The 21743-nt window shown below is 40.7% G+C and overlaps 4 protein-coding genes across 7 annotated transcripts; 2 read left to right on the top strand and 2 right to left on the bottom strand.

Annotated features, from left to right (window-relative positions):
• Window positions 1-4080: 4080 nt before the first annotated feature.
• Window positions 4081-7199, bottom strand: tmem276a (transmembrane protein 276a). The gene is made up of 4 exons (XM_031748046.2): window positions 6345-7199; window positions 5806-5919; window positions 5564-5701; window positions 4081-5428 (listed from the first exon to the last, which is right to left on the bottom strand). Exons 1-4 carry the CDS (start codon window positions 6745-6747, stop codon window positions 5181-5183), a joined length of 903 nt encoding a protein of 300 aa, XP_031603906.1. The 5' UTR covers window positions 6748-7199; the 3' UTR covers window positions 4081-5180.
• A 921-nt stretch (window positions 7200-8120) lies between these two features.
• Window positions 8121-10972, top strand: spi1a (Spi-1 proto-oncogene a). 3 transcript variants are annotated; one of them, XM_031748102.2, is made up of 5 exons: window positions 8121-8278; window positions 8711-8834; window positions 8911-9083; window positions 10145-10277; window positions 10365-10972. In XM_031748102.2, the coding sequence occupies exons 1-5, from the start codon at window positions 8252-8254 to the stop codon at window positions 10673-10675; spliced, it is 768 nt and encodes a 255-aa protein (XP_031603962.1). In that variant the 5' UTR covers window positions 8121-8251; the 3' UTR covers window positions 10676-10972. The 3 variants fall into 3 exon arrangements, with proteins under 3 accessions (XP_031603962.1, XP_031603960.1, XP_031603961.1); XM_031748100.2 differs by having other exon boundaries at window positions 8122-8278; window positions 10112-10277; XM_031748101.2 differs by having other exon boundaries at window positions 8124-8278; window positions 8741-8834; window positions 10112-10277.
• Window positions 10973-11555: 583 nt separating this feature from the next.
• Window positions 11556-17669, top strand: LOC116326743 (protein regulator of cytokinesis 1-like). Of its 2 annotated transcripts, none has more exons than XM_031748149.2 (14): window positions 11556-11734; window positions 12612-12744; window positions 12830-12952; window positions 13042-13275; window positions 13352-13522; window positions 13613-13762; window positions 13879-14026; window positions 14124-14260; window positions 14352-14447; window positions 15161-15307; window positions 15418-15528; window positions 15625-15732; window positions 16190-16366; window positions 17204-17669. In XM_031748149.2, exons 1-14 carry the CDS (start codon window positions 11724-11726, stop codon window positions 17273-17275), a joined length of 1818 nt encoding a protein of 605 aa, XP_031604009.1. In that variant the 5' UTR covers window positions 11556-11723; the 3' UTR covers window positions 17276-17669. The 2 variants fall into 2 exon arrangements, with proteins under 2 accessions (XP_031604009.1, XP_031604010.1); XM_031748150.2 differs by having other exon boundaries at window positions 16190-16299.
• An 88-nt stretch (window positions 17670-17757) lies between these two features.
• On the bottom strand, window positions 17758-20707 carry LOC120440846 (ubiquitin-associated protein 1-like). Its single transcript, XM_039614213.1, has 4 exons — window positions 20030-20707; window positions 19762-19932; window positions 18185-18286; window positions 17758-18087 (listed from the first exon to the last, which is right to left on the bottom strand). Exons 1-4 carry the CDS (start codon window positions 20705-20707, stop codon window positions 17953-17955), a joined length of 1086 nt encoding a protein of 361 aa, XP_039470147.1. The 3' UTR covers window positions 17758-17952.
• Window positions 20708-21743: the final 1036 nt, after the last annotated feature.

The following is a 21743-nucleotide window of genomic DNA, read 5'->3' on the forward strand; positions in this document are numbered from 1 at the left end:
TATTTCCCCATTTCTTTCAAGCAAGACAAAATGTTCTTCATTTTTGTCACCAAATCAGGACTTTCGGGAGTTTTCTTTTTCATGCCTTTCCTGCTTGCCCTGAGACCAATGTGAGACGTCTCCCATCCTTTAAAATTTGAGATTGGCAATAAGTACTCGAAATCTTTGAAATTGTAATTTTTTTTACTTTCATGCGACCCTCCTCCTCCCTCATGTCTTGACATCACCGTGTTTGCTGTTGGCACTACAAGTGGCAGGCTCGACTGTCCCTTCAAGTGGCCGTGGTTAATTGGCGTCTGAAGTCTGTCACTGCCTCCCACTTCCATCTGGAAGTAATCTGCTCGAGTATGAAATATGCTTCTTCAAAGGCCGTCACTGTCATCATTATCTAGTCTTTTGTCTGTCATAATCCACACAGTTCGAGGTTGATATGAGATGTTATTGTGTTTAAACTCTGAGCTGTTTTGGATTATGTCATTTTTACTAAAAATAGGCTCTTAACTGCCAAGTTGTTTATATGTCTATAAAAAAGAGTCTGTTTTGCTCTTGAGTTTATTTCAGAGACACTGTTTATGGATGGAAAATTGTTTTGAATTTCTAAAATAAGCATTAACCCCGGCTAACAGGGTCACACATAAACAAATCTGTTAGGCTGCCTTCATTTGAAGTGCCTTGGATTTAATATCACAAATGCCTTTGGTGGTAATCTCTGTATTTTCTCTCTCTGACTACCGTAAAATGTTCTTATTCCAGCCAACGTCTGCAACAACCACAAAGTAACGTCTACAAGCATGCCCACTTTTTTTCTTTCTTGCTTTTTTTTGTTAACAGAGATAATGTCTATGCAGATGTGAGTGAGTCAGATGGGCTGCAATGGGTGCAACTGGGTGTGATTTCCTCTGTCTGGTTTTCCTCACAGTCCAGCTTCCCCTGAGGGACCCCTTTTTTAAAAAAAAACCCAGCTCTTTCTTGCTAAGCACAGTGCAGACCAGCACAGCAAAAACCCAGAGCTACAGGAGCTCCTGAGAAACCCTATATGTCTATACAGCTCTTAATTTCCAGGGGCTCCTGTACGGGGCTCCAAGATTTGATTAAAACATTTGGACAAAATTTCCACTGTGTTAGTAAAAGTGGAGCTATTCGCAAAACCTCTCATAAGCAACCTGCCCATCATAGTTAATTTGTCTTTTTTGGCTCAACTGATATAAATCCACCTATAGGAAAATATTTTTTTCCCGCAAGATTAGATTCAGATCCACGCTGCTTAGAGGCACGACTGCCCGAGCGTTGAGCATGCTGTTGAAGAATGTATTCTCCTTAAGAAAAAACAAAGAAAGGTCAAGAATGCAGACCAGAGTCGACCTGAAACTACTCTGACCCGAAAATGACAGGCCTCTGGGGTGCTATTGTTAGAAAGGAGAGATTTGTTAAGTGCTCCATCTGCTACTAGTCTTACCGTTATTATTACTGCAATGAAACGGCTGATAGTTTTAATATGATTCAACTGCATCTGACGCTCTTTTAAGGAGCTCTTGTTCAATAAAAATAGAGATACTATTTAACTTCTCAAGTTTTTTAACACATCTCAGTGGAGCAGCTCCATGACAACAGAGAAATTTCCCACTGAGCAAAGTCTGCCTTCTGCTAAAGACCATGAGATAAGGTTGAAAGCTCTAGAAAGAGCAGGAAAGTGAACCTTGAGATAAGATTTTTTTTTTCCAGATTGCTGTGTTGAAGGCCAACCCCTCCTTTCACATACTCAGGAGCAGAATTCATTTACATCCTTAACAAATGTTGCTGATGTAACAAGACAACATAACTAAGTCAAATAGGAAAAGAAGTCAGAGCTTTAACTTCAGTAAAAATAAACACTAATACCAGTGTGGTATGCAGGGATGTAAGCAAAAATCCTACATTTAAAATTAACTTTAGTATAGGAAGTATTGTTAAAGGAAAAAAAATGCAGAATAGCCCATTCGGAAGTGACGGATGACCTCTTTGACTGCTTAATTGCAATGGAAAAGCATTATTTTAATGTAAGTGGAAAAGTTGATTCCTTACTCTATAGTAGTTGGTGATCAACTATAACTATTTATGTATATCTGTCTTATTTTTTTATATTCATGAAGTCATCAGGTAATTGATGAGAAATGGAAAGTACAATATTTTTCTCCAAAATATATTTTAGTATAAAGCAGAATAAAATACCGACATTTAAGTGAAGTACAATGGCCTTCAAAGTGTACTTTAGTAAATAGTCCTTGCTACTTTCAGCATACATGCCTATGTAAAACTAAGTACACTCTTACTGCTTCCATTGAAATTCAAAGAGTAAGGCGCAGTGAGGTGCCGCTAATCAAATGCACTTAATTAATTGATCATCTGTAAGTGTGAGCACCCTTGTAAAACCAGATGTTTTGGCAGTTTGATGTCTGCAGCATTCAGGTGGGTGTTAATGCAAAACCAAGAGCTGTTCCTGCCCATCAAATTGAGATGAGTTATGAGGCCATTTTGGAACAATTTGAAGTTCATCATTGTACAGTGAGGAAGATTATTCACATGTGGAAAGCTTTCAAGACACTTCAAGCTCAGACTGTGCAATGCTTGGAGAAACTGCCAAAAACAAAACAAGAGCTACATCTCAGACTCTGCAGGCCTCAGTTAGCATGTTAAATGTAAAAGTTCATGAATATTACAATCAGGAAAACAAGTGTGGTTTGTTTGGAATGGTTGCCAGGAGAAAGCCTCTTCTCTCTGAAAAGAACATGACGGCACAGCTTTGGATTGCAACATCTGAACAAAACAAAAGGCTTCTGGAACAATGTCCTTTGGACAGACAGGACCACAGTGGAGACGATTGGCCATAATACACAGCACTGGGTTTGGAGGAAATTAAACAGCGTATCAGCGCAAACACTTAATACTAACTGTCAAGCACCGTGGTGGAAAAGTGATGATTTAGGCTTGTTTTGCAGTCATGAGTCGACAATGAACTCTTCTGTATAGTCAAATGTGAGGCCATCTGTCTGACAGTTAAAGCTTGGTCTAAAACTGCATCGTGTAACAGGTTGATGATCCCAAACACAGCAGCAAATCTTCAACAGAATGGCTGAACAAAGATGTTGCAATGGCCCAAAGTCCAGATCTCGACCTGTTTGAAATGCTGTGATAGGACCTTAAGAGAGCTGTGCATAAATGAATCCCTCAGTGAACTGAAGCCACACTGTAAAGAACAGTGGGCTACAAGGTACTGAATCATGGACTGCATTTAGCTTTTCTTTTCACAAGACTCCACAGAGTCCAGTGACCATATATAGAGAAAAGCATACACGCTTTTTACTCCACTTATCTGACATGGTATTAGTCACTTTTTCAGATTGGGGTTTTTAATGCAAAGCATACTTAAAGTTCAAGCAATTGAATGCACTTTAGCCAACAAGCCATGGGTATGTAGCATAATTAGACCACCTACAGCACCGGATGACTTTTTAATGATGTGGGCACATGTAGGACATGTATGATTCCTCCTCATTAACCACACAGTCCTTTGTATCATTGATACCAGACACTGTAACACTGCAAAACAAACCAGTCTTCACAATTCGTTTGAACAGTTAGATACATTTACTACAGAGGACTACTGTTTGTTTACATGAAAAATGTTTTCATGTTTCCAGGGGCTGTTAACAGAATAAAAAGGAGCTCTTTGCAATGAATTAATGGTCCACTAAGAGAGTCTGTGCATCCTTTAGCAAATGATTTTATCACAAAATATATTTTGTGCATTTATGATGTAGAGTGTTTGTTTACTTAAATCTCCCGTGCCTTAAGTAAACAAACACTGTGCCTAATCAACAACAGGGATTTATTTGAAGACTGCAGATGAAGATTGCCACAATTTGAGCAACAGAATAGTACCGATGAGGAGCGAAAGTTCAGGAAATGAGTGAAGCCAATATTTGAATTAGCTGTCAGAAAGATTTATTTTTTTCTTAAAACCAGTATGCATGAAAAAAAAAAAAACCTTGAAAAATTATCAGCAACATCAGTGTGTTAATCTGTGAATTGTCAGCATGTTGTGATCCGAGAGCTTTGGATGAAGTTATCCGGACATTCCTCATTTTATGTGGCCCTGATGTTTATAAACATAGATTTAATTTCCACTGAAGTGTGCGAGGGAAAAAATGACTTCACTTTCATGTTCTATTTAATTTGGACTGATTTATTTCTGTCAGTTTTGTCACTCAGTTTTGGTCACTGACGCACATTTTGGCCACTGACATTTGCACATTTAAGCGTTTAGAAGTGGTTGCATAAAACGGTGGCCTGCAAACAGCTCCTCGTAACACCAAGAGAAATAAATTCAGCTGCAGTTTTAAAACAATGCTGTAAACGCTTTGACTCAGTTAGCAGGCCTCTTCTGCCTGCCGGCATACCAGTGAACACATGTTAAGACATAAGACAACCACAAAGGTTTTTTTTGCTTTTGTTTTTTTTATATGATGTCTATTCAGTGCATTACATGAGGGGGGAGAAAAAAAATACTTTTGCATGGCTCTTTTATTTTTCAAAAATATTCCGACAGGGGTAAGACCTCAAGAACAACAAAACACTTCCCTCAAACACAGTTTGGTCTAATGCTCATTTTTTTTTCCTTGAATAAACACAAATGCATCTGCATACATACAATTCATAAAGTACATGTACATATCTTGTTTTGAATGGGTACATAATGATACACAGTTGCCCTTTGAAATGTGAATTACAAGTCCATGGTTTGATCTTCAGTTCCCATTTGAAAGTTGTGCTATTGACCTCCTGCCAGTGCATCTTTTTCTCTTTTTTATTCTGTTTTTCTTCTCAAACTAGCAGATTTTACAAGAAGAAATTGTTATATTCTCCTCTTGAAGAGCAAGCAATGACACTCAACAGTTTATTCATAAAGAGGGACAGAAGAAAAAAATCAAAAAGCACCAGAGGAACTGAAACCGTCTTCAGTCAAATGTCACCTCTTTATCATTTCCCATGTGAGTGCGAGCAAGTGTCCCATGCTTTCTCTGTGCCTGGCTAAGTGAAGGCTTTCTCTTCTCTCTGAGTCCCTGGGTGAAGCTGTCTCTGGAACAGGGCTCGTCACTGTTTCACAGATGAGACAGGTGTCTGTTTGGTATGCCCGCGGCCTGTCACACACAGCCGTTCTCCTGTCTGGGCTTGTGCACCGCACTGGTCTGTGGGGGGTAGAGGGAGGGAGCGAGTGTGCACAGGAAGCCAGCCAGCAATGTGAGGCCCAGTCCACCCCACGCACAAAACATGGACCAGCCGTAACCATGACTGATGTCTTCTGGTATGCCAAACATGTAGCGCGGATAGCGGGACAGTTCAAAGTTGATTCCGGCCACACACGTGCAAAGGGAGATTATGCAGCACGTCCCTGCCAGAGAGCGAGGATGAAACAAGTCAGCAACCCGATTTGATCACCCCCTTTTGATGCGCCACGGTTAACAAAGACCACACCGCCCCTCTGCGGTGAGTCGGGGCAGTGCTCTTTATGTAAAGAACTTCTTACCTCCCATGAGGAAGAGAAGTCCGGCGACATACTGCATCAGATCGTGGTCTTGACAGCAGCCCAGAGCGCCTATGATCCAGCCGAACATGATGATGGATATGGCCATTCCTATGAAACTGGCAGTCATCCTCTGGAGATCTGCAAAAAAAAAAAAAGGGCACAGCAGAAAACACCCTGTATGTCGGGGGGCGTGCTCAGTTTTTCTACATTAATTCATCAGATTAAAAAAAAAGGCAACTCACGAAGCGCGTGCCACTCATCCTGCCTTATTGTCTTCGTCAGATTGATTGGCAGATTTCTGGGGAGCTCTGATGATGAGTAGTAGTATTTTATTGGTGTGCAGCGTGGAACCAATCCTGTGGATGTAAACAACACAAAAAGGATGTCTCACATTAGCACTGAGAGGAGATGAAGAGGATATCACAAGGCTCGCTCCTGCCACCCCCCACCTCCCAAAAATACGCACCCAGCCCCCCCTCCACCACCACCGCCCACCCATCCACCCACACCACTGTGGAGTAGCTTATTGTACGCATCCCGAGGCTTCTGTTACTACAGGCTGCCCTTTTGTGCTGGGGAGAGAGAAAAAAACAGCACGTCGATCGCATTGTAACTGTACTCCGTGCGATACTGCGTAGGCCTCGAGGGTCTTTGCGCAGCATCAGCACCTTGGATAGCGCATTCGTGCACAAAGTATTGTTACCGACAGCGGCTGCCACTCGACACAAAGCTTCCAAAACAAACACGTTACAGCACAAAAACACGAAGCCCGACACCAAACCTTTAAAGATCAAATCCTCCGTCTCCAAGTCAAACCCTTCTCTGTGGCACTTTCTCCACAGTCCGGTGACGGTGGAGTTGAAATGCCGACTGCAGAGAGACTCCATTGCCGGGGCAGGAGGCAAGAAGTGCCGCTTAGCCCGCAGCAGCATTTCGCCGCTGACACTGGAGCCCTTTCTTTCAACGTTTTTCTCCTTTGGCAGCATCCGAAGCGGAAGGTTGTTGTTGGAGATGTAAATGTAGCCGGGGTCGTTTCTTTTGTTTGAGTAATTCTTGCAGCGTTCCCGGTGCCTCCTGGCGTCAGTCTCGTACCAGTTGTCGGTGCTGATCGCCACCGCGATCAGTCCCAAAGCGCAAAAAGCCAAAAACAGACCTGCCACGGTTAAAGTCCTCATAGCAGCCATGTTCCATGCGTATCTCGCCTCGGTGCCGTGATATTTCCACGGGACAGCGGGACTCCGCTCCTGGCTGCTGCTGCTGTCAGTGTCTAAGGTGGGGAGGAAATTTGGCAATACGTGGAAATCGGAAATGCTGATTAATCGGTGAAGCCCTCATTTCTCTAATTTGTCAAGCATCCCCTAAAAAAGCCATATTCGGGGGCGGAGGATAAATAGATTTGGGCCTAGATGTGCTATTTTGGTTGTCTCCTCTATGCCTCTGAACTCAGTCTAGCCTAGATACTGGCCAGTTCAACGTCTCTTTCCAGTAGATGGAGACAGAGCAAATATTTGAAAGCACGAGAAGCCCCAGACCTGCACTTTACGCACCGTGGGTCACGGTTTGCAATCGTCATAAACACGATTTTCTGGGGTTAAACAAAATAAAGGAACCTTTGCTGTCTCTTAATAGACCATGTCTCAAGGCACCTCAGCTGATGTGTTCCGTGAAACACAAAAATGCAGACAAACAACCTGCTTTTCTCCCTGTGGTGTGTTCACAGGAAACAGTTTCATCACAGCCAGCAGATTGCCTCTGGTAAGTTTCCATTAAAACAGAGGCAAAGATGTCACAGCACAGTGTAATAATGTTTGACTCATTCGATTATTTTTAAAAGAAGTCATGAAAATCCACCTCCATACCAGAAAAAAAAAGTCAGAAGGTGGTTATAAAAATCTCAGTTGTGTGGAAAAGTGTTGTATGTATAAAAACGTAGACAAGTTACAGGGACAAAGTGAGTCCAGCTATTTCAGTCATGTTTTCACTGGTTTCATCTCATGGTCAGAACTTCCTCAATTGAAACCATAATGCCAAACAAAAAGAGGAACAAGCCTGGTCCAAACTTCACTTTTGGTTTCGACTGCTGCCTGCAGTAGAGATTAAAAAAAATTCCAGTGTGAATAAATCATACTCATTGTAATTGAGAGTTAGAATCTCATAAAGCCTGCTTTCCTACTCAATTACGATGTGTTAAATGAAATAAGTGTCGCATTTTCTTTAAGTTTAATCATGTTAGGAATGAGTGCAAAGATTAGAGTTAATGTCTCTCTAATCACATCAGTTAAACTAATGAGAGAGAAGAGTTGAAGCAGGGAAGGGCTCGTCATTTAATATGTGATAACTTTCTCCTCTCACTGCATCTTCTTTAAGGGTGTGAATGTTTTCACAGAAATGTGGAGATGTTTTACACTCAGAGTGTGCTATAACACACAAAAAAGCACACTGGGCTTTAGACTTTTAATAAATGCATGTAAACATGGTGTATGGCCATCAGGAACTAACTCATATGAATCTAGCAACTGGATATGAATGCAGACTGTATATGTTCCAGCTTATTTCTCACTTTCAGTTCCCATTTGCGTGCTGCAGTCAGTGCCTGGCGACACTCCGTATTTATCGGTGAAGCAATAAGAAAAAGTTAAAAATTACCACAAGCTTAAAGAACCAAGAAGCTCATGAAGCCTTGTTTACATGATGGATGGCTATGTTATATCAACTGTAAGTGGATTTCTTTTGATTTTTACCATTTATATGTCATACACCAGGAGATAAGGCTTTGATTTCAGTTTGCGACATCGTGAAGGTATTCTCTTTCCATGTGGGTTTCTGTTAGATTGAGTTTTCAGTTACCTTTGAAGGTTATTCTAGTGACCAAAGTAGAGCTTTAAGACACTGGGGGTGGTATTTTATTTGTTATTAATGTGTGCAAAGATGACTTTTGTTTGTGTTTAATCAGGATATACTATTTCACTGCATTTTAACGGTTAACATGTAGTAAAGTCCAGTATATAATCTGCACTCCTGCTTTATTCAGTTGATTTTATTGTTTTTGTCTGTTTTATGTTCTTCTAAAAGCAATGAGTAATAACTGAAGATCATATCTGAAAACATTTTGGAAAGACAAAGAGACTCAAACTTTTAATTTTTCAGAAACAACATCTCATATTTCCCCCCCAAAAGGCTTCAGAGGAAGTTATTGCAAATGAGGCAGAGAACTATCGACCGTCTGTGGAGCTGTACCCCTACCTCACCGGCGTTGGGGAGATTTGCGATGGTTAGTAGGACTTGATTTCAGTGTTAGAAGGTGACTCATCATACAGCCATGTGCTTAAACCTCGGTGACTTTTCAGAACGTAGATGGACCTTCCAATCTGAGCGGGTCCAGGCGTCAGACTTTGAGAATCCCCTCACGGAGCTTCAGGCCGTGTCTCCCCCACAGCTGATACCACCCTACCGCTATGGCAGTGAGTCACTGTACCTCCAACTTGATCCTCCACTCGTTCCTCTGTCTGCATCACCACAAGTAAGTCCATGTATGGTAGCTTGACAGTTTCTATTGATGTGATTGGAATTACTGACAAGTGGCCTGACGAGTAATGAACCCCCTTCTATTAGATACACTCACTGCCCAAGCTGCTATTCTAAAGTAGAGAAATGCTTTTAAATGTACTGCCATTTTTTTTTATTTGTTTTACTGTGATTGAGGTATTAACATGCAGCAGTGATGTTAGGCAGTGATGAAAAATGCATTTACTCAACTGTTACTACACTGCGTGACTCACATCAGTCTGATTGCTCATTATTTCTCCCCTGAGGGAGAAGACCTTTACTGGAGTCTTTTAAAAGACCTCAAACATTAAAAAGAAACTCCGGAAAAAAATAAGGTTTTGGTAATTATTCTCACTGTCTTGAACACAGCCGTGTCTAAAGTAACAGTAAATTATTTGTCTTTACTCTGATTGACTAGACATTAAAATGTGCCTCATGTAAGGGTCACGTTCACTATGAATCCTACATAATGTCAGAAAATTGCCTATAACAATTCTCTATACTCCAAGCAGAATCACAGGCCAAGAAGACCAGACAATGTTTGGCATTTTTCTACTAAACAGGACAAATTTGTTGTTAAAATCACTTGTAATTAACATATTTAGTTGACAGATTAATCAACAAATGAACTAGCCATTTCACACATAACTGTGTATATAAACTGTACGTGCTCCTGACTTTCAGAATCATTCAACTGCTGCCAAGAAATGAAAACAAACTGTGCAGCTGTGAACTGAATCGGGGATTTAGAAGATTATAATGTGATTTTATCTACACAAATACAGCACATGATGTGGACAGTCTGGGATATTTCCTCTGAAATGTCATCTGCACTGTTGGGTACTGCTGAGCACTGAATTCTAATTCTGGCAGGGCAACTTCCTCTTTTAACACAATGACTGAGTTTAAATGAAAATGTCAGGCGATGAATAACTGCAAAACAAAAAAAGTTGCCCGGTCTGTCACTTCTGTGCATAAACATGCTTTAAATTTCCCCTAAAGATCCCATATTACACCTCACCCCTGTGCTACCAGTACCCGCCTTCGGCCTCACCTGGACAGTACTACTCAGAGGAGGACCAGAGAGGAATCAGTCCACCGCTTGAAGTATCAGAGGGCGAGGATGAATATGAAGGTCATAACCCTTCTTCGTTCAGGAGAGACACTAGTGGGTATTTTCAAACCTCTTTTGTTCTTACATTCAGTCATAAACCTTGAAAAACTGATTAAAACTGCTTTATACTTTCCACTCCAGACAACAAGAAGAAAATCCGTCTGTACCAGTTCCTCCTGGACATGCTAAGAAACGGCGACATGAGTGAGAGTATCTGGTGGGTGGACCAGGACAAGGGCATCTTCCAGTTCTCCACCAAGCACAAGGAAGCCCTGGCGAGCCACTGGGGTATTCAGAAAGGAAACCGCAAAAAAATGACCTACCAGAAAATGGCTCGAGCGCTGAGAAACTATGGTAAAACTGGAGAGATTAAAAAAGTGAAGAAGAAGCTAACCTACCAGTTCAGTGAGAATGTGTTGAGAAACTTCTATTCACGTCAGTACCCTCAATGACAAGGGAACAAACGCTGTCTCTAATCATGCTAAACTACTCAAATTTGTATGTTGCCTGTAGATTTACAATTTCAGTTTGTTTTTCTACCATGTTTCCTTCTTTATTTATTTGTAATCTGTGACATTTGCTAATGTCTATATAAACGGCTTAATTTTAAACTCAAATTATGGGTGAATAAGAACAAAACGACGAGTAAAAGATCAGTGACAACTGCAAAGTAATGTCTTAAAAATGCATATTGTAATTTTCTGAATGCGTGTAAATAAATATGATGCTCTGCTATTTTTGTCAAATTATTCAAATGAACTGGGTCTCTCTTTGAACAAGCAAAAAATATGTTTTACTCCCTAAAATAAAATTTTTCCTGAGCTTTGTTAAAAAGGCAGAACCGAGCTGTCCCTCTCTGCAATGATGGAGAACTCATTAGGATAGTAAATTAAATAGATGACGCAACAACACTCTTCATGCAAAAAATTAAGTACAACAGTTGCTACGAAATGACCTGCGAGTAAATTATAAAGGTGTATTTTGTAGTCTGAACCAACGTCCTTCTTTGGGCAAAAGCTTTTTCTTCAGTCGTTTTCAGTCCAATCCTTATACCTGGCTATTTTAAGAGGAAGAACTTTTATTTTTCTTTGTTTTGTTTTGTTTTGTTCGTTTGTTTGTTTGTTTGTTTTTTGTTGCAGACATTTCAAACACTGTCCTATGAATCATTAAAGCAATATATCCCCATTTACCTCTTGCTGGAAACTGCTGCAGCCCCGAAGTTTGGACAAGTGGGAGATGTTCCAAGTACAGCAAATATAAGCTTTTATTTTACAAGTTATCTGGTTCCGCTCCAGAGCTATTTCCGCTGACGTCATTTCACCAGCCAATCAGAGTCGAAGCATTGTTTCGGTGCAAATTTCAAATGCACCAGACAAACGAACGGGCAGTCGGGCAACTGTACTGACTTTAACCTAGATTTTCTTATTTGAGGAGTCAAAACACCGTTTGCAGAAACAGGACGACTATTTTTAAAACATTTCAATTGTCTGCGGTGGCGAAATGAGAGTGAGGTTAGTACTGAATATAAATATATTTTTTTAGCGGTTTATGTAACTTGTGTTCTTAACTTGCTGATTAGCGTTAGCATTTAATGTTAATTGTGAGAAAACTCGCACAGCCTGTTTCACACATTCAGACGGAGCAGTCGTTAGGTTATGCTGTCATTACTATTAGGCTTTTTTGGTCACTCATACTATTTAATATTAGGGGTACCACGTATATGCTATGCCGTCTGCAACTATTTAAATGTTAGTTTGCTCGGTCGATGGTGGAAGGGCTGTGGCGTCTGGCTTTTCGGGCGCTAACACAGCTGTTTCCTGTCTGGTTTTAAAATCCCTGGCTTACTGTAGTATAAAATAGTATACATTTGTGTTTACATTTTGAGTAATTGAAACACCAGTTAAAATATTCAAGTCCTGCTAACATACAGGCCCCCCACCCCCACCCCACACAACATACAGGCCCCCCCACCCCACACACACACACCCACCCCACCCCACACACACACACACACACCCCGAGGGCCACTTTGAGTCAGGAAAAACCCAGTGAAACCTGTCTGATTTGATTGTTAGCCTCGAATACACACCCGTAACCTCTGTGTACACCAGCTCATTTTATTACAGTATCCACCACACTTTACACTCTGTTACCCTGAACCCGTGAGGGGTTACGTTACGTTTTACTTCATGAAATTGAATTTTTAGTTGTATTGCGTTGTGATGTTGTATTTTATTTCACTGAAATGTATACCTTTATACTTTTTTTATGCCATTTTGTTATGTTTTTTTGTATTTAGCTTATTTTTGAACTGCTGCAACAAAGGAATTGCTCAATTTTTATGGTAAAGTGTATCTTAACAAACTTGAGGGTCTGTTTCTCTTCCAGTGAAGTCCATGCCGCAGAGTCTGTTGCCTACCTGAACCGAGCCCTGGTCAGGTTGCAGGATATTTGGGAAGAGATAGGGATTCCTGAAGAGCAGCGCCTACAAAGGACCAATGATGTTCACAAGCACATTAAAGTGAGTCCCGACACTGGTGTACATTATGGTACCTTTTGGCCTTGTAGGACTAATCCATTGCCTCTTTGCTTTTTCTTGCCTTCAGGGTTTGCTGGACCTCATGATTGCTGAAGAAGAGGAGCTCAAGAAGCGAGTATTGAAAAGTATAGAGTCTTGTCGCAAGGAACTCAGTATTTTGTATAGTGAGCTTCAGATGCCCCCTTTTGAGGTATTTACATTTGAGAAGTGTGTCTGAGTGTTTCTTTATAACCAACAAGACGATCTGTGTTAGGCCTTACCTTCTGGATTTCTTTGCAGGAGGAGGATGGCTGCAGCATGTTGCAGATGGAGAAGAACTGCCGCACACATCTGGAGGTGATGAAGGAGCACAAAAAGCAAAGAATGGAAGAGCTTAAAGGCCTGGTTGTCAAAGACCGAGAGCTGTGTGATGTTATGTGCACTACCCCCTTTTGCATCAACCAGGACTCTGTTCCATCATCAACACAGCTAGAGAGCTATCGGGCCTACCTTGCTGATCTCACCAAAGAGAAGGTGTTTTTGATTTTCTGTTTGTTTCTTGAATATTTCAGTTTTTGCTCTTGGTTTGTAACCTGTCTCATCACTGCAGGAACATCGTCACAAGGAATTTGTGAGCATCAAAAAGGAGATCATTGTATGCATGGATGATCTGGAGCAGCAGCCAGAAACCAGTTTTGAGACGGATGTGATTTGTGAGGATGAAGAGGCATTTTGCCTGTCGAATGACAACATTGCTGCTCTCAAACTCCTCCTCGGTCAAGTGAGTTTGTGATCTTTCCTTTTCTAATGTGATCCGTCTGCAGTATTGCATAGAATAACGTGGATAATTTCTTCTTCTTCCTTCTTCCAGTTGCAAAACCGCAAGGCTGAGAATGAGCTCCTTTGTTCAGGTTACCGCACTAAGATCCAGGAGCTCTGGGAACGGCTTCAGATTCCCCAAGAGGACAGGGAAATTTTCTCAGAGCATATGATCAACACAAAGAAGAGAAACATTGAAGCGGTACAAATCTACCTTTTGATTTATGATTTTTTTCAGTAATGTGTCTGTTTATTTTTCCACCCAGACCCTCTAAACCCTCGTAAAAGGTTCTGATAATGTGTATCCTGTGTTTCCAGCTCCAGGCTGAGGTCCAGCGTCTAGAGGTGCTGAAAATGCAGAGCATGCAAAGTGTCATTGAGGCCATCCGAGCAGAGATTGCCCTCCTATGGACGAAATGTTTCTACAGCCCTGAACAGCAACAAGCTTTTGCGCCATATCATGATGGTGAATGTCTGTTTTAATAACGATCACTTCATTTCAAACATATGCACCAAAGGTCACAGAGGGAGTCACTGTTCTGGTACATCTTTTCTTTCCTCAGATGATTTCACAGAAGAGCTCCTCAATCTACATGAGGCTGAGATCACGACCTTGAAGAAGTATTATGAGGACCACAAAGCACTCTTTGAGGGAGTCACTAAATGGCAGGACAACTGGACGTTGTACTTGGAGCTTGACGTGAGTGCTGTCTCTATAAGCTTTTTGTGGAAGCTTTTAAAATGCTTATCTCTGGGTGTGGTGACATGTGGCTGTATGCTTCCCCTTTTAGAAAAAGGCTAATGACCCTTCAAGATTCAACAACAGGGGTGGGAACCTTCTGAAAGAAGAGAAGCAGAGAACTGACCTGCAGAAAAGTTTGCCTAAGGTGAGAATTTGTTTTTTTTTTTTTTTGGTTTGGTTGTTGGCTGTGCTGCTTCAGTAAATACATAGCTTTACTGTAAACAGATGGCAGCCTGTAAGATATTCTCTTAGAAGGCATTTCAAAGATGTCACATTGGATGAATTGGCAAATAAAAAGAGATGAAGCAAAACTGCATTGCTGTATTGCTGGTTTTGTCCAACAGATGGGGATATTAAATGACTGTCACTCTCTGGTTCAGGTACATATGTCTGTTCATCAAGGGCATTTTAGAAATTGATGTAATCTGACAGTCCACTGTCAGTGCAGATCCTGTTAAAAGGGAATCAGCTGAGCTCTACTAATCCAAAAATGCACATTTTGCTGTTCAAAATGGGCTTTATTTACATGGCCTAGTCAGGGGACACATGCAGCAAAGGGCCTCTGGTGGGTGGCCCTGCATTTCAGCCTTGCAGTCTATGGTCAACTTTTTATCCTGTGAGTTCAACTGCTTTGGGATTTTCTTGGAACAAGGAAAGTTCAGAGAAATAATTAAAGTGTGAAGCCTTGAGTTTTGGCTCACAGGGATTATTCTCACATTAGACTCTCACCTCATTATTTAAAGCATTGGTATTGTTTCACAGTGGTGGCTGTTTGTAGTAAAGTGTACATATAAGAGAAGTAAATGTAATAAAGCCCCTCTTTTGTGACAACATAAAAATTGTTATGCTTGTTTTCAGTTGGAAAAGAGTCTGAAAGCCCAAATCGACGCTTGGGAGCAGGAGCATGGCAAAGATTTTCTGGTGAACGGACAGAAATTCCTCGATTATGTGCAGCAGCAGTGGGATCAACACCACAGTGAAAAGGAGAAGGAGAAGCTTGAAAGGGTATGTGAAGTTATTGCTGTGACACACTCTGTCGTGACTTTCATTTCCCTGTAGCAGTAGTTTTGCCAGTGCATTTTTTTTTTTTAAATGTATTGTTCTTTGGAAAATAGCAAATGAAGAAAACTAAGCAGATACAAGAGGAAATGCTGTATGGAACGATGATGAGAACGCCATCTAAAAGGCGGATAGGAGGGACTCCCACACCTGGAAAAATGAAAAAGGTAAATAGCTAGATATTTCTGTTTTTTTTTTTTTCTGTAACTGTTAATGTCAAACATGAGTACTGACTGAAACACCTTTGTCCCCTGTCCACTCAGCTCAATGGCACCTTGACTTTCTCCACTCCAACCAGCTTTCTGAGTTCAGGCCTCAGTGGGACCATGTGCCAGACGTCCACCCAGAAACCACCGTTGTCTGCTAGCAAGGTATTTTGCTTCATGTTGTGTTTTTGACAGTCAAACCATCAGGATTAGATTTTTTTTTTTTTTTTTTTTTTTTTTTTTCCCAGTATCTTAGACAGGTTTGATCCTTATTATTATTAGTAGTAGTAGTAGTAGTAGTAGTAGTAGTAGTATTATTATTTATTTTTTTATGTTGAAACAGTAAAAACTCTTACATTAGTTTGTACCTAGACTCAATGTTGGTCAACGTTTGAGTTTAGTGTGTCCTGAATATGATGCAGACATTGACACTGATAACTTTTCATTCTAGTCAGGTCCAGTGTCGTTAATTAAGATAATGCACTTCATATTATGTATATTTATTTTGTATGTCAAGATATTGGACGTGGCAAAAGTGCTCATCTGTCATAATGTCCTATATAGTCTTTAAAATGAAAGGGCTTGCCAAAACACATCATCATTCTAGTTGGTCTCATTGTAGGGTCTTGGCCTGCGAACCCCTGGACATGGAAAGGCACCCCGTGCACTAGAGCGAAACAAGGAAAATATCTCCCACCTTAATAGAAACACTCCAAGTGGCACACCACTAAGGTCTCAGGATACTCAAGATCACACCTTCACCTTTAACTCTGTTGCTGGCTCCTATTCGGAATTTGCGGTAAATGGGGTTTTTACATCTGTTTAGTCCACTCAGTAAAGATTATTGTAAGACTAAACATTTGGCTCACAGTTTAAGTTTACGACCAAATGTACAACTTGTTTAATTTCTTGCTATGTGGGTGTACATGTATTTTATAATGCAGATGAAATTCCCACATTATGCAGTTGTGATGCAAAGAAAAAGCTACAAAAATCATTTATAACATAATGACAAGACTTTAAAAAACAAAGCTTTCAGCCATCTTTTAATGTTTGAATACATGTATTCCAAATTTCGTCATACAGTCAGCAGTAATTAATATATAGAAAATGTTGATTATTTGTATTGAGATTTATACAAAACACCACCTTTTACATATAAGTATACGTATAGTGTTTGACACATCCACTGGGAGAGCGGGCAGGGGGATTGCGTCAGAAGGGGCAGCCAGCATATAAGCAAAGTTACTGATCCATCCACTGAGGCAACCCCCTGTTAATAAAGGGACAGCCAAAAGAATCTGTCTACAATGAATGTATAAATAAAATAGTCAAAGTACACTAGGTCTTATGAAAAAATATTGAAATCGCTACAGCCCTGTGCTATAAATAATAAATCAAAAAAAATTCCTGTCATGCCAAACTCTCAATGACTTATTTGTCTGAGCCGCAGCTAAAACTTTCCACCACATGACTCAAATCTCATCATCATGAGGTTAAAGGTTTCCAAAATGAATACATCTACTTAATTTGTCATGTGAGAAAACCATGTTGATACACAAATATTTTACCTTTGATCTTCTTTTTTTTTTTTTTTTTTAAATGTGAAAACATTAATTTGGACTGTTTCTTACAGAGGGACCTCACGAAGGCTTCTAAATCGAATGTAAAGTCGGGACTGCTGAACTCGACTGTCAGTCATCAGTGATGGTTCAACGGAGCTGCTCTGGCACAGAGGTTCACCCACCTCAGGGGTAGTTTGTTGACACAATGAACAAGAGGGAACTTCTTACAAAAAACTGTAAATATTTTGTCAACATTTCTCTTTATTAGAAATTATTCCATGGTTTCCTCTGCTGTTTGCATTTCTCTGGCATTTTGAAATTTTTACGATGTTTTTATTTGATCCTATTTTATTTTGGCTTAAATTAAATATTATCTGTTATCTAGAGCACTACTCTGTTTTACTAAAGTGGAAATTGGAAAGTGGCACCATGATTTTCTTTTTCCAGCTGGATTGACAGCTAATTTTGCTCATCAGAAACCAAACATAGGGTGGTTTTATTCTTTTCCTTAACCTGTAAATAAACGTTTATAAAGCAGTTTGTTCTCTGTGACTATTATTTTCCCGTCATTCCTGCCCCTCATTTTTCAGCTGAACATGGTTTTACTTCAGCTGAGTGCAAGCCAAAAGGCAGTAATTGAATTCAGCCAGAGGCAAATCCTTGCCAGAGTTATAATTGTAATTTTTAAAGTATTGTTCCAACTTTCTATAAAACTATAGGTAGGGGACTGGTCTGGAGGAACTGAGCTCTCACGAGTGCTCTTCTAGTGAGTGGATGTGAAAGTCCTTCCCTTCTTTACGCTGGAAATGTGATGACTTGTTTAAGCCATGCGTGTCATGAGCTCCTCAAGAGCCCTCTCACGGTGATTTTCATGAACAAGCAGCACTTCTTTGATTGCACTTTGCTGGAAGCCCATCTCATTAAACTGAGCCAACAGGCGCAGGAACTCAGCAGCCTGGAAAAAGAAGATATTGTTTTGCTGCTTCATTCAAGTTACAATAGGGTGTGACGGGTGCTGGCTTTTCAACCTGACTTGGAAAAACTGGATTTACCTTGCTTTCGCAGTTCTGAAACATCTCCAAAGCCTCTTCCACCTGTGCTTGGTCATAACCCAACTGACACAGACGATCACAGGTAACCAGGTATTTTAGCACCTGACGATAGCAGAAAAAGCATGAATTTTATCAATTTCTGTGTACAATTTTATGAAGTCTATTCATTAACATTTGGGAATGTAAATACAGGATATAGCTTGACCTACATACTATTACTTTACAGATGTGTTTTATGTTTTAATGCATTAGAAAAACATTGGTTTGCCAAGTACTGCAAATTAGGTGAGGGATAATTGTGATTGTTGTATTTTTAACCTCTTCTTTTCTCTGATGCCATTACGTTTTTTAAGGATGTGTGTATTGGTTTTTAAATACTTAAAAAACACAGGTATACAAAACAAACAGATCATTGGCGGCAGCTCAGAAATAACATTACTTGAGTTATAAGTGTTCATAATACAATGTGAGATTGTTAATCCACAGGACAATGGTGAATGGAAGATTTATTTTGATCACCAATTTCATGGTGATTGGTGATTCCCTATTTAAAGCCATGATGGAAAAACTCTAAGTTACCCCAAAACATTTCTGAACTGTTACTGTAACTGTTGTTGAAATCATTAGATAGGGTTCCTTGCTCTGTTCAAAATTTTACACACAGAGGTGAAGTGCCTTTGAATATTTTACGTAATCTAGTTGAAGTATGGACAACTTTGAATTGTATCGAGATGTTCTGAGCGTTTATAGAGATACTGTGAATGTTTACCAATCCAGATTTACATGCCAATCTGCCTGGAATGATTCTCAGGATGGACCATTTACATTTTGTTGGATGCTGTAGAGTTGAGACATGGCTCCTTTGGAAAATAGCTTAATTTTCAGGAGACCATCCAAGACCGCATGGCTGGGCTTCTGTTCATCCTTAAAAAGGATACATGTCTTAAGTTTGAAAACTTGAAAGATGTGTGCAATGGAAAGCTTGAATGTCTTCTTGGACAGGGGCAAGCTGGCCCTCAATATAGATGTCTCCCAAACAACTTATACCCTTCTGCCTCCAGATTTTAAAGACAGTCCTCCAAACCTGGAATGAATGCTTTAATTGAAGCATACTGGTGAGTCAACATATACCTTGGGGCTTTTCAGTAGTAAGAGCACCTGAGGCCAGACTTGATCCCCAGTGTCTTTAATAAAAATACAATAGGATATATCTTATCCCACCTCTCATAAGGTCACCACTGTGTTGCTGGGCTAACAAGGAGACGGATACCATTCATGCTCACTTTCACACCTATGGCCAATTTAGATTCACATGTTAACCCAACATGCAGGTATTTGGACTGTGCAAAGAAGCCAGAGAACCCACACAGGCAGGAGAACATGCAAACTAAACACAAAAGGCTCCAGCTGGTTAGTAGATTTGAACCTTCTTGGTGCTAACTACTGTATCACTGTGCTGCTCTATCCTAAAAGTTTTAATTTCAAGTCAGAATTTACTCAGTCAGACTTAAGAGTTCACAGTTTCCTTGAAAAATGCAACCTTAAACAGCATGTTGTAACCCTACTGTAGTACAAACCTTCTCAGGGCTCCTATAGCCTGTCTTTTGCAGCGCCAGAATAGCTGTTCTCAAAGGGTAGCCTTTCTCAGTGATTGTTTCAAGTAACTCTCTCTCTTCCTGGCTGAGGGCTGTCAAAAGCTCTGCAGCACAGTCGAAGAAAACCCCCCGAGAGACACCGCTCGTCAGAACCTGATGATGACAAGGGAAGACCAGGCACAAATAAGAGAAAACAGCTTTACCTGCTTCAAGTATTATATTGTTACGTGACGCTCTCAGAAAAACCAACCTTCTTTCTGCGGTTTTTCAAAACAGGCCCTGCAGAGGAGGGTCGTTGTTGTTGCCTCGGTGGGGAAGGTCCAGCGGGTGGTGTGTTTTGGGACAACTTCCTGCCTGAAGAGCGCTGCCTCTTCTTGATGTTCTTCTGGCCCTGAGGGAGCGGGCTGGCCTGCTGTGATCTGTGCTGCTCGAGCACACGCAGAGGCTGTCTGCACTCTTGGGGAGAAGACATGCCCCTGTGACCTCTGAAACTCTGAGCTGAGCCAGTCTTACAGTCATGAGGGGAAGCACCAAGGTGCATGTCTTTGACTCTGGAGATCGGGTCTTTGAGTGAAGCGCTCCGGGGCCGCTCCCTGCCCTTGATGAGGTGAGGGGCATCTTCAGTAGAGGACATTTCATTGTCCTCATGATAACCATCTTCATCATCAGAGTCAGATACGAGGAACTTGACGGTGCGATGGCGCAGCCAGTGAGCATCTGCAGAGTTCAAGCTGTTGCTGCGGGGCCGAGGGTTGGGGGCCCGCTGATCGCTGCTCCTGGAAGTGACTCTGTGACTCTCCTTAGGGCTGCTGAACATCAACCAGTAAGGTGGGCAGGATGGAGCCTGGCACACTGGCTGCTGGCCAGTTAAAATCCATCTCTCCAGGTTGAATCCATACTGCAGAAAAATCATAAAGATTTGAAGCATTATCTCCTATTCACAGCTGACATTTACAGGTGTGGGGGTTACTAAAAACAGAAATAATAACTGTGTAGTATTCAAGTGGGCACTTGACCCTAAATATACTAATTTTATCATACAACCTGTGCTTTTCTTCCAGGGGAAAAAGACCTATGCCAGTAATGTTCGTAAGGTGCAATAAAAAACATTTTCAGCTTCACAGTAAAAGCCCAATCTAGCACTTTTATTTGAACTTAATCCTACATTACAGCGTGCACATTGTTTCAGGAGAACATTGTCTTCAGCAGTGTTTAAACTCTTATTAGAATCTGTAACTTCAGAAGTCCATTAAAATGAAAAAAAAAAAGCTTTGCTAAACTCCAAAACTCAAACCCTGGATTTTCAAGTAATTAAACTGAGAAAATAAATTGCAAGCAGATACTGAACAAGAAAGAACACACAGGCTGTATAGTGAGATATTTTTGGAAAATTTTTTTTAATGTTTGACCTCAGTTTCCTTCATTATCTGTCGGCAGTTTGGTAGAGTAATGTCCGGAGCAGGCAACAGCTGCATTTCTTCCTCCAGTGGACCCAGCTGGGTCTGAAACGGGACATCTTCCAGCATGTTCATCACCACCAAAATGCTTCAAATCACCAACCTGCATCAGAAGACATGAAGAGCTCCTGTATCTCCAGCTTTAAGTTTAAAAGAAAGTTTTATTTTTAGAAATGTTTACCTTGGTCAGATATGTTCTTCCAGGTCCACGGTCCTCTGAAACAATCGGCAAGTGTTTGGAGTAAATGACTCACAAACAGCAGACGTGATAAACCCCTTCGCCACTAAGCCTCTGACATCACTGGGTTTGTTTACCAATAATACCTCAGGTGCCTGCTTTAATCCCACTGTCATAGAGCCATTAGAAATATATCAAACAAACATATCAAAATTAAACCATGTAACACCAAAACAAATTATAAATATTACATTCTGAAAAACAATCTAATACATTTGTCTCTAATAAATATAAGTATTACTATTAAAACTTCACTATTTTATCCCTTT

Source organism: Oreochromis aureus, linkage group 7, assembly GCF_013358895.1.
Source record: "Oreochromis aureus strain Israel breed Guangdong linkage group 7, ZZ_aureus, whole genome shotgun sequence".
In the NCBI taxonomy this organism is placed as follows: domain Eukaryota; kingdom Metazoa; phylum Chordata; class Actinopteri; order Cichliformes; family Cichlidae; genus Oreochromis; species Oreochromis aureus.

What these genes read in the sequence shown, in the direction of transcription:
- LOC116326743 (XM_031748149.2), top strand. An exon ending in TTCAGATGCCCCCTTTTGAG is followed by an intron (nt 12,953 to 13,041) that starts GTATTTACATTT and finishes ATTTCTTTGCAG; the next exon opens with GAGGAGGATGGCTGCAGCAT. An exon ending in TCAAACTCCTCCTCGGTCAA is followed by an intron (nt 13,523 to 13,612) that starts GTGAGTTTGTGA and finishes TCCTTCTTCCAG; the next exon opens with TTGCAAAACCGCAAGGCTGA.
- tmem276a (XM_031748046.2), bottom strand. Translation starts at nt 6,747, where the DNA reads ATGGCTGCTATGAGGACTTTAACCGTGGCAGGTCTGTTTTTGGCTTTT. An exon ending in GGATGAGTGGCACGCGCTTC is followed by an intron (nt 5,702 to 5,805) that starts GTGAGTTGCCTT and finishes TTTTTTTTGCAG; the next exon opens with ATCTCCAGAGGATGACTGCC. An exon ending in ACTTCTCTTCCTCATGGGAG is followed by an intron (nt 5,429 to 5,563) that starts GTAAGAAGTTCT and finishes GCTCTCTGGCAG; the next exon opens with GGACGTGCTGCATAATCTCC.
- LOC120440846 (XM_039614213.1), bottom strand. Translation starts at nt 20,707, where the DNA reads ATGCTTCAAATCTTTATGATTTTTCTGCAGTATGGATTCAACCTGGAG. An exon ending in TGAAAAACCGCAGAAAGAAG is followed by an intron (nt 19,933 to 20,029) that starts GTTGGTTTTTCT and finishes TGTCATCATCAG; the next exon opens with GTTCTGACGAGCGGTGTCTC. An exon ending in TTCAGAACTGCGAAAGCAAG is followed by an intron (nt 18,088 to 18,184) that starts GTAAATCCAGTT and finishes TTCTTTTTCCAG; the next exon opens with GCTGCTGAGTTCCTGCGCCT.
- spi1a (XM_031748100.2), top strand. Translation starts at nt 8,252, where the DNA reads ATGATGGATGGCTATGTTATATCAACT. An exon ending in CGTTGGGGAGATTTGCGATG is followed by an intron (nt 8,835 to 8,910) that starts GTTAGTAGGACT and finishes GTGACTTTTCAG; the next exon opens with AACGTAGATGGACCTTCCAA. An exon ending in TTCGTTCAGGAGAGACACTA is followed by an intron (nt 10,278 to 10,364) that starts GTGGGTATTTTC and finishes TTTCCACTCCAG; the next exon opens with ACAACAAGAAGAAAATCCGT.